The sequence below is a fragment of the Macrosteles quadrilineatus genome, unplaced genomic scaffold (genome assembly GCF_028750875.1).
Source record: "Macrosteles quadrilineatus isolate MER2022 unplaced genomic scaffold, UCM_ALF_1.0 Scaffold_8__2_contigs__length_117827958, whole genome shotgun sequence".
Taxonomy (NCBI): Eukaryota; Metazoa; Arthropoda; class Insecta; order Hemiptera; family Cicadellidae; genus Macrosteles; species Macrosteles quadrilineatus.
This window is the reverse complement of record NW_026542601.1, coordinates 89,375,593-89,390,908: the sequence shown is the minus strand read 5'-3', so window position 1 is coordinate 89,390,908 and position 15,316 is coordinate 89,375,593. Positions and strand designations below refer to the sequence as shown.

Sequence of the window (15,316 nt, the reverse complement as noted above, 5' to 3'; positions counted from 1 at the left end):
GGTAGCATTAACTTTTTGTCCAAGATTTTTTCATTATCAGCAAGTTTGGTTGGTTTGGTTCGGTTATGACAGTTTAATTTTATTATTAAGTCATTATAAAATTTTAATTGAGCAATTTCTAGTTTTATTTAATAAACAGAATTATTTTTTCTATTACTAAACTTTTGTTATATTATTTCATTATCAAAAGTTTGGTTAGTTCGGTTAGGTTATGATAGTTTAATTTTATAATTAAAAAATAATAAAATTGAATTTGAGGCATTTATAATTTTATTTTATGAACAGAACTATTTTTGCGATTATTAAACCTTCATTGCCAAAGTGCTCTCTACTACACTGCTGTTCACGGAGGAATTTTGAACTAATGCCTCAATCGTACCTCCCTTAAGTCAGACCCCACCAGTGCCACCAAGGAGCTGCTTAGAAAATAAAAAGAAGTAACCTCTTACCCTACTCCTAACCTAAACCAAACCAAACTTAACCTATAAGTTTAATAATCTTTAGGACCATATTACATTTTCTTTGAATTTATTATTATAAGATTTACGTGAAATGCCATTGTAAACATTAAATGTAAAGAGGGAAAACCATTTATTTATGTAGGATGTTACCAGCATACCAGTTGTCAAAAGGTAACCAAGTGTTGTTGTTGGGTGAAGGTAACTTTTCATTTTGTAAAGATTTTATTATTTTCAACGAAAATATCCTTGGAGAAGATTTTGACAGTCTTAACATAATAGCTACATGTCTAGAAAATCCAACTGGAAACTTCACATGTTTTAAGGAATGCAATATACAATTTATACTGTCAAAAGGTATGCAGGTAATTATTTAGTAGGCCTAGGTAGCCTAATTAAGTTATTTAGGCCTATAGTATAAGTTAGGTGCCTCGAAACGAGTTTTTAATTTTGATGTCTAACTATAGTTTTTTACCTCCTGAATCCAAATATATACCATCATTTTCCACCGCTGATGAATATTTCTCAAGACATCACGTTTAACTTAAACATATACAACATTAGGCACAATTAACAAGGTAGGACGGATGTCATTTACAAGTGGAAGTGGAATGAACTATTGCCGAGTAGCGTGGGTGAAGTAAGCTAACAGCTGATTGTTTTCAATCATAGCTAAGCTTAGTGATGGGATTTTAACCGAATGGTTTCCATGAGCAATAATCAATCAGTTATTTTTTGCGTCAATCGGTTATTTTTAGTCGAAGGAACCGCCGAATCAATTTTAGTCATTATTCACTGTCCCAAACTGGAACTAATTTTTATCTTATGGGAAACTGAATACAGTAGACCCCCTCTTATCCGGACTCCTCGGGACCGAGGCCAGTCTGGATAACGGGTTTTCCAGTTAAACCAACGTCCCCAAAAACTTGTTAAAACAGATTGTTTACTGTGATATTCAACATAAATTTAGGAGAGCATTGTATTTAGACACGTGATCACTGGTCTAAATCGGTAAACCGATGTCCGGTTAAAGGTGTCCGGGTAAGAGGGAGTCTACTGTAGCACTTAGTCATTTAGTGTCAATCGGTGATTGTTAGTCGAACGAATCGCAGAATAAATTTTAGTTACCTGATGATGTGACAAACTAAGTCAATTAAATAACTAAATCACCGAATCGCTCAGTAAGACTAATTTAACCAAATCAGGATAAAATAACCAAATTACAGTAGTCTGTTCAGCATCAATAACCGATTGATTCGGTTAGGCCTATTTTCCGCCGCTTGGAGGGTTGAATGACACAGAATGTTGCCAAGACGCTACTGCATTTTGTACCAGTAACCTTTAATTATATTTCCCAAACCGTCTGAAATTAAGCCATTTGCCAACCTTAATTCCCTGGTCCATTATGGTATTTTTATTCCCTCTTTACTATTATTACTCAATTGTTTCAGGTGTTACAATACATTATAATGTGGACGCAACAAACCTTAAAAGCCATTGCGCTGTAAGCAAACAGAAATATGACAAAATAATATTCAATTTTCCACATGTTGGCGGGAAAATGAAAATACATTTAAACCGTAAACTTTTAAAAGACTTTTTTTCAAGTGCCTGTGATGCCTTAAACGAAGATGGTTCCATTATTGTAGCACTGTGTGATGGCCAGGGAGGAACTGAAGCAGACAAAAAACATCGGAATTGGAATGACTCGTGGAAAATCACTGAAATGGCTGCCCAATCGGATCTTATTCTTTATTCCGTTGAACCATTTGATGTCAAATCATTTTCAAACTATGTCAACGTAGGGTACAGGAGTTGTGAGAAAAGTTTTCATTGTGAGAATGCAATTGTTTATTCGTTTAGAAAGCACCAGCCACCTCGAATCCTTCAAGAGGATCCTGAAACTTGGAAAAGAGCAGAAGGAGATACTTTTGATGCAATAATAGGTGCTCTAGAGAAATCGCTGTCCAATCCTTGGGAAAATCTCCATTCAGCTGTGAATTACATATATCAGAAACTCCTTGAACAAATTACTTCCTCAGGCTCAAATTTTGCTGAACACAAACCAATTGTCCGATATGTATCTTCCATGGTTTTCGATAATAAAAACCAATTCAATGACAGCCCAGATATTAAGTCAACCCTGGTGAATATTTTTAATATGGCAAACTTAAAAACCTCTGGAAAAGAATGTGTGGTTGTGAAATGCTTAATGGTAAATAAATCAGCTTCTTTAAAGGAATTCGCTGAACCACCAGTCCGATGCCAAGTTTTAATGTTTGGACACAACCTTTCTGAATTAATTCACCAGTGTCTAGTTGATTTGTTTCAGTTGTTTGAAGTAGAGTGCCATTTGTCTGGGGATGAGATTAGTGGTCTTTCACAGTGCCTTTTGACTCTCGACAAACACGTTGAAAATATAACTGTATCACTAACCCTATCAAACGGAGTTAAATGCCATATTTTACATATTGATGATGTTGCTCAAGTCCTGTTCAAAATCAAAGATTGGCGGTCACTCTGGGATGGCCATGTTGAGACCTCTTCAAACAAGTTCACACACCACCCCACAGTTCTGTTTCCTAAAGAGTATGCATTTGATTTAGGATTGTCTGTACCCTTACAGATCAAGGATGTATTTGAAAATGAATTCTATCAGACACTTTGGCTTCTTGCTGGTGATATAATTGTCAAAGTAGAACATCTAACGACGTACGAGCCTACAGATAGAGAGTTGATTTGTTATTGTTATCGCATTACTTATAAATCCTACAATGCACCACTTTATAGGAAACGAGTAATATTTTTCCATGAAAAAATAATAGCCAAAGTAATTTCCAAAGTGTTAAAAGTAAACATTACTTAGATTCGGCCATGACATACGGTTTTTTATTTTCAGTGATATAGTTGGACTGAAAAAATGCTGCAGCGATTTTCAAAAGTGGGCATTCAATTAACTCGACTCTGTTCCAACAAAGCAAGCCCAGTTCCTCTTAGAAGTAGGAAACCTAAATCCAAAAGTCATGTGGTAAGTTTATGTCAAACATTTTATCATAGTTTCTCATTGTTCCACACTCGACTTTTGTTCCACAGTTAAAAATTTGTTATTGTGTCAAACAATGTTAAAAACATTTTGCTCATTTGTATTTTGGCTAACTTAAAATCAGCTATAGATTTTTATGATTTGTATCTTGTAAATAAAATTAACCATTTGTATTATAATTGGCTAATATTATTTATATTCCTTAAAAGTAGCAAAGTCTTAAGTGTGGGTGTAGCAATCTTAAGGTTAAAATTTATCAAGAATCAACTTGCTCATTTTAGGAAGTTAAGGACTGCTATGCAGCATCCCATTTTTTAGAATGAAGGGGTAAATGCCCCCTAGTATTTTATAACCCTTACATAAAAAATATAAAAAAAACAAATTTGTGTAAAATAAACAGTTTAGCTTGCAAACAACCCTTATCATGGGCAAGCAGTGGGAGAAAGTAGCCTACAGTATAATATTTTATGGGTAAAATCCCAAAAGTTGGTTATTGACAGCATTGGGGATTGTACCATTCTGTTTAAAATCATATGAACCTTAAAATAATAAACCTTAAACGAAATTATGATTTTAAAAACATGTTTTTATTGTTATTTTATGGGTTTTTATGAGAAATTCAGATGAGTTAACATTAATTTTGAACCATAATTTTTACAGCAATGGGGTTTGTATGGTTTTGTTTATAGTTAAAAGGACTATAACGTACAAAATTGTCTGCGCTGTTGAAAAAAATTAATTTTTTCGTTAGGAAAAATTCCTACTTTATGGAAAAATTAAAATTTGTAATAAATGAACAAAAAGGCCTGGAGATACCCACATACCAAATTTCATCCAAATTGGACCCCAGGTGTAGTTTGTAGCTCTGTACACATCAACTAGCAATTATCAATTGAGGTGGGGATGCCACCTAGGTGCGTATTTTAACCCAAATTTCAGGGAAGGATGAGTATAGAATGGAGTGAGAATATCAGTGAAGCTTTGTTTAAGATCATCTGTATCAACCAGGATAATTTATTTAAAGCCGAATGTTCAGGAACTGCTGGGTCCATTTTCGAACCATAAAAAGCTACTGACATTTCTCAGGATCGATCCAGCAACCTTTTGATTGTTAGGTGATCACTATAAGCACTCAGCAACCCAGTCCACACATCATACACAAAAATCACTTCAAAAACCACTTTTTTAGATTTAGGGGGACCTAAAACGAATATCCACCCAAAACTCTTAACTCAAAGTTTTTGACGAAAACAATACTTTCTCCATATCCTGTACTATGTATTGGGGGAGAAAGTAAAAATGAAATGTGATTCCTAGATACAAATTTTAAATTTGTTCATGTAATGGGGAGCAAGGTGATATAGGCCTCAAAAAACAAATGAAGCTACTAAGGTAAAGTACCAAATACATCTCCTCTCTTGATTAAAAAAATAAAAACTTGACTCCATTACAAATTGTTGCTTTTACAAAAACCTCATCTCCGGGAATAGTTAACTCAAAGATCTGACCATCAAGGTCTGAAAGGGCTGTTACAATACCAGTTACATGTGAAAGTGATTTGTCTATATTTGTCATAATATTATCCATAGCAGTTGAAGTATTTGCTGTGACTCTTGTGGGAAAATCCACCAAGTAATAAACACTATGGCACTTTAGAAAGTTTTCAAATTGTTGAATTTAAGAAGTACAGTTCAAGGCATTAAAATTGAAGCCACTTGTAATAGCAAAATCTCTTACATCCTTTAAAGCAGATAGATACCATTTCTATTAACTTGTCTAACCTACTTAAGAATTATAAATTTTGAAGTTGTGGTTTTCTATAAACTTCTATAAGTACAAAATAACATTTACAATACCAATGAATTCAATTTTGTATTAATTTTATATTCCAGCCCAAGCCCTTTATTTTGTACGTCTCCTTTTCATCCACCAACCTTTTTAATAAATTCTACACAGTTCGTATATGTTGGTGGAGAGTGCTCTTACCTTGCGTCACCTTCCGCCACCCTACATCGCCTTCCAGACCCTTACCTGACCTTCCCCTTACCTTACGTCGCTTTCCGCAATCCTACGCCGTCCTCTAGAGACTTCCTCGACCTTCCCCTTACCTTACGTCGCCTTCCGCTATCCTACGTCGCCCTCTACAGCCTTCCCCGACCTTCCCCTTACCTTGCGTCACCTTCCGCTTCCCTACGTCACCTTCCAAACCCTATTCCAACCTTCCCCTTTCCTTGCGTCGCCCTTTGTCATCTCACGTTACCTAATTCAACTTGTTCTAGCCTGTTCAATCGGTATTTGCCCCGAAAACACAACCCTAACCTCAAATTTATCCAGAAAACCAAATCACCATGTTAAAAGATAGTCCGAACCTTTCTCCTCAAAATCCGAATCCCAACGGACCATTTCAGGCCTTCTGTGCATGCGCTAACGGCCGCGTATAAATACAAGCCCCACACCAGAGCAGAAGTCAGTTCATCGCCGGCTCTCCTACGAGACGGATGCCCTTTAACATGGATGGAGACGGCTGGTTAGTATTCGACTTTATCCTGCTAGAGCAATCCAAAGATCTATAGTTAAGGGGATCTTTTTGTCCCCTTTTTTGTATAGCCTACTAGAATTATTTTTGAAATTTTTAGTTCAGCAGGACAAAAACCTGTTATTAATGAAGTATTAATTACATCTAAAAGAAGTTTTAATCAAACAGATTTAGATTCTTTTATGATTTTGAAAGAAATTTCATCATGACCTGATGACCTTTTGGGTTTTAATGAGTCATAATTATTGATGTTAGAGCCGGTTCATAAATGGTTTGACAGTTTTTACTTGCTATTTACAAAACTGGATTGGAATTGATTTAACTTTGGTAAAACATGATTTTCAACCATATTAGCAAAGTTGTAATTTAAAATGTTAGAAACAATATGCAGATCTTCTATTTCTAACTCGTTCTGCTTAAGTATTATATTAGTAAATAAATAGCTATTCAGACAGTTTTGTTAACATTAGTTGAAATTTTAATTTTTTCACACTAGGTACAAATGTGTAAACCTACGTTTATTCTTACGGGTTCGCGGGTTTTATGGGGTGGAAAAAGTTTTTCTCGTTTTGACCCTCAAAACATAAAATTTCTCTCTAGACCATTTTGAGGAGCTTAAAAAACAAATAATTTAGTATATCTAGGTGTTTTTGCCTAGTTATTGATTACAAAGAAATCTTTAAAAAATTAAATTTAAAATTCCCATGTTATTCTTATTGAAATTAAGTAAACTTTTGTAGCTTGCTTGTTTATGGATGGATATATTCTGATCAAACTTGACAAATCTATTTTTTTTTATCTATTTATGTTTTACTAAAAAATCACACTTTATTACACTCCCTATAGCAGCAAACCTAGGTAATTGTTAAACCTAATGTTATTGACATAGATTTAATTGAAAATCAAATCAGGCAAGTGGAAATTCACTTAGTCTGCAGATTTGCTGTGACGGGGGTATTTTCCTTAAACATTTTAGTCACCCTGCAGTTTGTTACAGGTTCAGAGCTTTGATGACATGAAGGCGGTGCGGGTGGTTGGGGGCAAGGGGGGAGATGGGTGTATCTCCTTCCTCCAGCTCTGGGCCAATGAGAAGGCAGGACCTGATGGGGGAGACGGAGGCAACGGGGGTCATGTAGTTTTCATGGTGAGTAGTATCTTGACATTTTGTTGCAGTTTATTACTCTAGTTGCTATACTAGATTACATGGGTTTTGGACTTTTTTTCTTCAAAATACAAACTCACCTGACCCAAATATGTGTGTGTTTTCTACATTGTATCTTTGAAGACATAAACGGCAAAAGCAGTGCAACAATAACAGTACAGAGAGGTTCTATCAGACATTATGTGGTTGTCTGGAACTCATTACTAGTTTAAAGTGGATATATCTATCTACAGTGCCTATCAACACTTTTATGGAGGTTCGTCGTCTGCGCAGGTGTAACAAACAAAGTCCTTTTCTATTGTTAAGGTTCAGTGGTTAATCATTATGGCTATGTTAGATGTGTTATATTATAGCATACCATAAATTTTAAAGAACCAAATGTTCTCAAACCGTGTTCTCCCCAATTGAAAACGCAGAGCACGAGAACTTTAATAAGCATTTTATACTTATGCGCCAACCCTGTACGTTTTAGGGTTGAACTTAAAACGCTCTCGATCGTTTTAAGTTCTCGACTTCGTCTTGAGCTTAAAAACTATCTCAAGCCAGCAAAAGCTCATTTTTGGCCCTAGGTACGAAATATACTATTAAATTTCTTCATTTTTACATTTGTTTAAGTGACAACTCTCACAAATCTCATAGGTTTCATTTTAAAACATTTTCTTTACAGGCAACTCACAACGTTGCTAGTTTAAACCATGTTAGACCAATACTGAGTGGTTCCTCGGGTGAAGATGGCCACAACAAAGACTGCCACGGGAAAAATGCCAACCACACCATTATTGAGGTTCGTACAATTATTTTAACTAGATTTTAAAAAAAAGATTTATAAACATGTGTTTGCAAAAATTTCAAAAAAATAATTGCTAGATTTCACATAAATTCAACATAAACTAACAATTATCAAACAATGTTATATAAGCGGTATTGAAGAGTTGTTGGAGGGACCAATAGGTTTGTGGTTTCCCTGCATTAAATCTATCTATATAATTAGAACGTTATCTTTAGGGAAAGTTGTGTATTCAGTATATAAAAAATATCCCAACTAATATAGTTTGTAAGTAATATTTATTTTTGAAGCATTATTAATCTGGAACACAATCCTTGTAAAATCACACAATCCTTGGGTTTAAGGATAATACAGAGAGGTTCTAATGACTACTAGTTTAAAGTGGATATTTTATCCATCTTCAGTGCCTATCAACAGTTTTATGTAGGTTCATCGTCAGGCCCACTTTTATAAACGGGCAGACTGGGCATATGCCCAGGGGCGCCGAAGGTTTGGGGGCGCCCACCGGGTGCCCCTCAACCACCGCCTGCCCACACTCGGAATAAATGGGGGCACTGCTTTTAGGTTTGCCCAGGGCTCCACTGACCCTTAACGCGGCCCTGTGCAGTTTAATCCCTTAACAAAGTGCAGGTTTAACAAATAGGCATGAAAAATATCCAAGATTAGTCAATTCCACCGAAACCACCTAAAGGGATCTAAAGAAACAAGGCTGTGTAAAATATTCTCCATACAAGACACTGTTAAGTAGCTCGCCTCTTATAATATGGTTGTTTTGCAAACCAAATATAAACAAAATTTGATCTATCACTCTATTTTCAGTTAAAAAATCATGACCTGTAAAGTTGATTTGTAACTGTCTAGCTTTTGTAATACCTCCTTTACACTAAATGCAAATGTATGTATTTAGGTCCCCATTGGCACAATCATCAAAGACAAAAACCTGCGAGTGGTGGGGGATTTAGACAAGGAGGGGGCGATGTTTATTGCGGCCAGAGGAGGGGCTGGGGGACGAGGCAATGCGTTCTTCTGCTCAGACACTCTCCAGGTACCAAACATTGCGCAGTACGGCGCCAACGGAGAATCACTCTCATATATTGTGGAGCTGAGAAGTATGGCACACTTTGGACTGGTGGGTACTATGTAAATATTGATTGGGTATTTATAACGAATGGGAAAAGTGCCCAAACTTTAGAATTGTGTTAGTTGACTATGACTTTGTAAAATTTGACTATTAAAGAATAACTTTAACAAATTAAATTTAAAAGGAAAGCAAAGTGGCTGGTAAAAATTTTTTTGGAAAAAGATAGAGCCCAGCTAGTTCACCTGAGAAAATTAAGAGTAGACACAGAGGGTGAGGTTCATAAGGTCCAAATTTCACAAAGTCCAATGGTTAAAATATTAATAAACAGAGCGTTTCACAACGTCCAATGGTTAAAATATTAATAAACAGAGCGTTTCACAAGGTCTAAATTTCACAAAGTCCAACGTTAAAATATCAAATGAACAGAGCATTTCACAAGGTCCAAATTGCATAAGGTCCAAAACTGTGACATTCAAATAATCACCGTTTCACAATGTCCAAATTTCATAAAGTCCAATGTTACAATATCAAATAAACAGAGCGTTTCACAAGGTCCAAATTTCACAAGGTCCAACGGTACAGTCTCGGCCAGAAGTCGCTGCAGAGGTTGCCGTGGTTCGGTGTGTAGGCACTACACGATCTAGTGTTAGTTGCCGCGCGTCACAAAACATCATCGTGGGTCCGTAGATACGTTGTAAAGTAGTGGTATTTACCCCCTCCACAGCAAACCTGCAGACTAATCGAATTTTCATTTCCCTTATTTGATTTACACTAGAATATCTCCTTAAAATGATCACATTTATTCCCTATTTAAATAGCATTAGCTTAACAACAAGAACCGTAGGCCTACTTAGTTTTGCTGCAACAGGGAGGATTATTTTTTTTATGGTAATAGTTTAGTATAAAATAAAAGCATTTCCAAATTTCATCAAAGTATATTCATAAGCAAGCAAACCACAACAGTTTTTTTTTATCTATCTATCTATCTATACTATTATAAAAAAGAGGTGGTTGCTGTATGTGTGTATGGGAAAAGTAAACTCGAAAAATACTGGTCGGATTGGGCTGAAATTTGGCATGATGATAGCTCACATTCCCGATTAACATATAGGCATATTCTTATTTCAAAAATCCTTTCGGGCTCCGCCCCAGTGGCTCTGGAGTTTCCCATGTTAACCTTATGAGAAATGGAATTATTGAATCTTAACAGCTGTTTCAATTAAACAAGTTGGAACTCATGTTTTCGGCCCCTGGACTATATTGTTAAGACAATAATAGGTTTTTTACATACCTCAGTCAAATAGTCCAAAAATGGTATTGCTCAACAGCTTACATGTTTCGTTGCGAAGACAACATTATCAAAGCTTGCAACTCGTCAAAAACACATTTAAAACACGAACACGAACACAGAAGACATTGATACGGTACGAATACACAATTGACATTTAGATAGCGCTATCATAATACTGATTTGGTCCGGCGCGGCGCGGGGCTGGTAGCAGACTGGAGGTCACGTCACGTGACGACGTGCAATGCTTTGATAATGTTGTCTTCGCAACGAAACATGTAAGCTGTTGAGCAATACCATTTTTGGACTATTTGACTGAGGTATGTAAAAAACCTATTATTGTCTTAACAAGTTGGTTCTGTTCTATGATGTTCAATAGCATTAAAGTTACAAGGATTACCAACAGGGTGCAGCACTATTATTTCTTTTACATTTATGACAACAGCTAATTTGCAACCAAAAGGTGAGTGAGCGTAGCGAACGAACTTCAACCTGGAGGCGAGTTAGCGTAGCGAACGAGCTAACCTGAAGGCAAGTGAGCGCAGCGAACGAGCTCCAACCTAAAGGTGAGTGAGCGTAGCGAACGAGCTCCAACCGAAAGGTGAGTGAGCGTAGCGAACGAGCTCCAACCTAAAGGTGAGTGAGCGTAGCGAACAAACTTCAACCAGGACGTGATTGAGCCATGCGAACGGGGCAAAGCCCGCGGGTTACAGCTAGTTCTCCATAAGAATAACATGGTAATTTTAAATTTACAATTATTCGTAATTTTCTCTGTAACTATTTGGCGCATAACAACGCTTCAATATACTATTTTTTTTTTTTTAGCTCTGCAAAATGGTTTGGAAAGAAATTGCAAAATTCTTAGATTTTTCAGGCTCAAAAATGGGAAAACCCAATTTTTACCCCATGCAACCCTTCATAAACCACCATTCTCATAGTCCGAATTCAATCATTAAAATGCACGTATAATCAGTAGTTGAGCACCGGCGGACGGTGCCTGCTATCTGACCGTGGCAACCACTGTAGAGACTTCTGGCCCAGACTGTACCGTTGGACCTTGTGAAATTTGGACCTTGTGAAAAGCTCTGTTTATTTGATATTTTAACGTTGGACTTTGTGAAATTTGGACATTGTGAAACAGTGATTATTTGAATGTTACAGTTTTGGACCTTGTGAAACGCTCTGTTTATTTGATATTTTAACATTGGACTTTGTGAAATTTAGACATTGTGAAACGATGATTATTTAAATGTTATAGTTTTTGACCTTATGAAATTTGGACCTTATGAAACGCTCTGTTTATTTGACATTTTAACATTGGACTTTGTGAAATTTTGACATTATGAAACGCTCCCGACACAGAGAAGTAAGATACAGAGGATACATTCGATGGTACACTTAAGTGGTGTCTATCACCAGTCGCTGGTGTACACTTAGTGGCAAAAACTATTTGTCGTCCCCTTCCACTCTCCTTTACCCCCTCGCCACCACGTACTACAGCGCTCATGCAGTATGAAGACCCTGTGTGCTACAACTGCTGTACAATGTGCTATATGGCCATTGCCGTTCGGGCTCTTTCTAGATCACTACTACTACTTTTCCACCCCACCATACTAGAGCTAAAAGCGCACGGTTGTCTCATACGCATATTTTATCTGTGGAGTAACAGAGCTACTGTAGTACACCATTATTGGTCACAAAATATAACACTGATATTTCATCCAAATGGTCTTTCACTTTCTATTGAACAATTAAAAGAGTGAAACTAGTTTTTACCATTATTCTTTAGTTAAAAATTAAATATTACTACAGTTACAAAACAATACAACTGAGCCTGAGACTAATCAAGTACCTTACGCATTAAAACAAAACTGTAATTAATTTGTTTGAACAAAATAGTGAACTATTTCAGCTGGGCATGCCAAATGCGGGCAAGAGCACATTATTGCAAGCCATCTCAAGAGCTCGTCCTAAGATTGCTCCTTACCCATTTACCACTCTAAAACCTCATCTCGGAATGGTCCAGTACAGTGACTACGAGCAAATAGCAGGTAATTAAATGTTGATACTCAGTTAGTAAAAAGTGTAATATAAAATATTCATCCTCATATAAAAGGTGGAGCTGGCTTTGTTGTATATAAGTGTATTTCGTGATGGGGAAGCCAATTTTAAAAAGTAACTTGGGTATTAAATTAGATAGAAACAGTTAACCCACGTAGTCCTAGACTCCTGGCACTATTTTAAAATGAACATGCAGTACTGCACTGTATATATTTTCATTTTCTCAGAATTAAATGGCATGCACAACATTTACAAGCTAAGTCACAATGGTAGGTCATCCATCACATTTATTCAGCAGCTCCAGTTGTACTAGAAAGCCTTCTCTATATTGTACTTCTCTCTCTAATAACGCTCTTCCATAATGCAATTTTTCCCACTATTAGATCCTTGTTTAATGTTTATGATGTATTTTCATTACTTTCTTGGTCTTCCAACTCTTTCATTCCACCAATTCCTCTATCAAACTCGAGGCTCTCTTTGGTCTGTTCTTTTAACGGGACCAAACCACCATAAGCCATTCAGATTATTTATTATAATGTTGTTCCGTGACGACCCAACTGATCTAAAGCTGCATGACGTTTTCTGGTTACAGTGGCTGATCTGCCTGGTCTGATAGAAGGTTCGCATCGTAACCGTGGACTGGGCATATCGTTCTTGCGCCACGTGGAGCGCTGCACCGCACTGATACTCCTAGTGGATGTGTCTGGCGCAGAGCCATGGGAGGACGTAGCGGTGCTGCGACAAGAGCTCTCTTACTTCAGTCAGGAGTTGGCTACCCGTCCTCAGCTTTTAGTAGCTAACAAAATAGATGTCCCTGGAGCTGAGGTTAGTAATTTAGATTGATTTACTAAGTCCACATACCATGTTAAGTCACAATGGTGAGTGTAAAATCTATATATTAATATAGAATTAATGATGTATTAACTCGATTTCTGACCAAGATCTGCTAATTTAGCCTAATTACTGGCTTTTGTAGTTGATTTTGTAGATTTATAAACTTTTTTGATAACCATTTAAAAGGTATATGTACTTATCTTATCATCAATTGGCAACCAGTCTCTAACACCTGTAGTAGTCTTTAATTATAAGTTACTAGCTGTAACCCGCGGGCTTTGCCCCGTTTAACTTCTTAATTTTCAAGATTATCTCGTTCGCATGGCACAATCACGTCCTGGTTGAAGTTTGTTCGCTACGCTCACTCACCTTTAGGTTGGAGCTCGTTCGCCGCGCTCACTTGCCTTCAGGTTAGCTCGTTCGCTACGCTAACTCGCCTCCAGGTTGAAGTTCGTTCGCTACGCTCACTCACCTTTTGGTTGATTATTTGAACACACTGTTTTGTAAGGTAAAAAATATTGATCAAGGATTTAAGATGGACTAAATATCATCAAGAACTATTAACAATTTTAACTAAGTTTAACAATTAATTATCATTCTTTTTACAGGAAAATCTTGTTGCGCTGAAAGAAAAACTGCAAGATGAAACCATTCTCAGCCTATCAGCTAAGATGGGAACTAACGTTTTAGCACTCTTAAAAATATTAAGATCAATTTATGATGATAGTTTGAAAAAGAAATCCGTTAGCAGTAGTTCAGGTGTAGGATGAGTGGTGACATTAGTTAGTGTGTAATTTTTGAGAATATGGATACAGTTTGAATAAAATAAATCTTTGAATTCTTTTTTGGTTTATGAATTGCCTATTACAAAACAAAACCAGTTTATGTCTTCAAAAGAAACTGACTGGTTATTACTTAGGTTAGTTCAATATCTATTAGCTTTTCCTAAGCTCCACAAAAAAGCGTGAACAGACAAGATGAAAACGTGGTCCTTTTAAGCCTCTGTAGAAATAGTCACACTATCGCACTATTGTAGAAACTTAAGACATCTCAATTTATATACATACATTATTTTTTTAACCCTTTCAGTGCTATGAAACGATATATCGTTGTTTTAAAAAATCTCTAAGGGATATAGAGAGGAAGGTTATTTTAACAAAACCTATCTCTCTGATATACGTATTGTAGATCTACGTTGAACATACATTATATTTATACATATAATCTACGGATATTTTATGTCCATGTAGACCTTAAATCAACGTATATTGCACGTCAACAAGTGGGACATTTGAGAGTATATTATACGTACATTTTACGTAACATATTTCTCTGATATACGTATTGTAGATCTACGTTGAACATACATTATATTTATACATATAATCTATGGATATTTTATGTCCATGTAGACCTCAAATCGACGTATATTGTACGTCAACAAGTGGGACATTTGAGAGTATATTATACGTACATTTTACGTAACATATTTCTCTGATATACGTATTGTAGATCTACGTTGAACATACATTATATTTATACATATAATCTATGGATATTTTATGTCCATGTAGACCTCAAATCGAAGTGGGACATTTGAGCGTATATTATACGTACATTTTACGTAACCTATCTCTCTGATATACGTATTGTAGATCTACGTTGAACATACATTATATTTATACATATAATCTACGGATATTTTATGTCCATGTAGACCTCAAATCAAAGTGGGACATTTGAGCGTATATTATACGTACATTTTACGTAACCTATCTCTCTGATATACGTATTGTAGATCTACATTGAACATACATTATATTTATATTTATACATATAATCTACGGATATTTTATGTCCATGTAGACCTTAAATCGACGTATATTGTACGTCAACAAGTGGGACATTTGAGCGTATATTATACGTACATTTTATGTAACCTATCTCTCTGATATACGTATTGTAGATCTAAGTTGAACATACATTATATGTATAATTTACGTATGTGTGCTTCTCGGCTATCTGTGCTTGAAGACTGAGGAGTCAAAACCCGGTATTTAAGCTGA

The 15,316-nt window shown here is 36.1% G+C and overlaps 2 protein-coding genes across 2 annotated transcripts; both read left to right on the top strand.

Moving 5' to 3' along the window:
• The first annotated feature begins 482 nt into the window (after positions 1-482).
• On the top strand, positions 483-3,324 carry LOC129001164 (uncharacterized). Its single transcript, XM_054428377.1, has 2 exons — positions 483-632; positions 1,910-3,324. Exons 1-2 carry the CDS (start codon positions 605-607, stop codon positions 3,322-3,324), a joined length of 1,443 nt encoding a protein of 480 aa, XP_054284352.1. The 5' UTR covers positions 483-604.
• Positions 3,325-3,369: 45 nt separating this feature from the next.
• LOC129001166 (mitochondrial ribosome-associated GTPase 2) lies at positions 3,370-14,087 on the top strand. Its single transcript, XM_054428378.1, has 7 exons — positions 3,370-3,486; positions 7,035-7,181; positions 7,867-7,983; positions 8,894-9,115; positions 12,268-12,406; positions 13,009-13,241; positions 13,859-14,087. The coding sequence occupies exons 1-7, from the start codon at positions 3,379-3,381 to the stop codon at positions 14,018-14,020; spliced, it is 1,128 nt and encodes a 375-aa protein (XP_054284353.1). The 5' UTR covers positions 3,370-3,378; the 3' UTR covers positions 14,021-14,087.
• Positions 14,088-15,316: the final 1,229 nt, after the last annotated feature.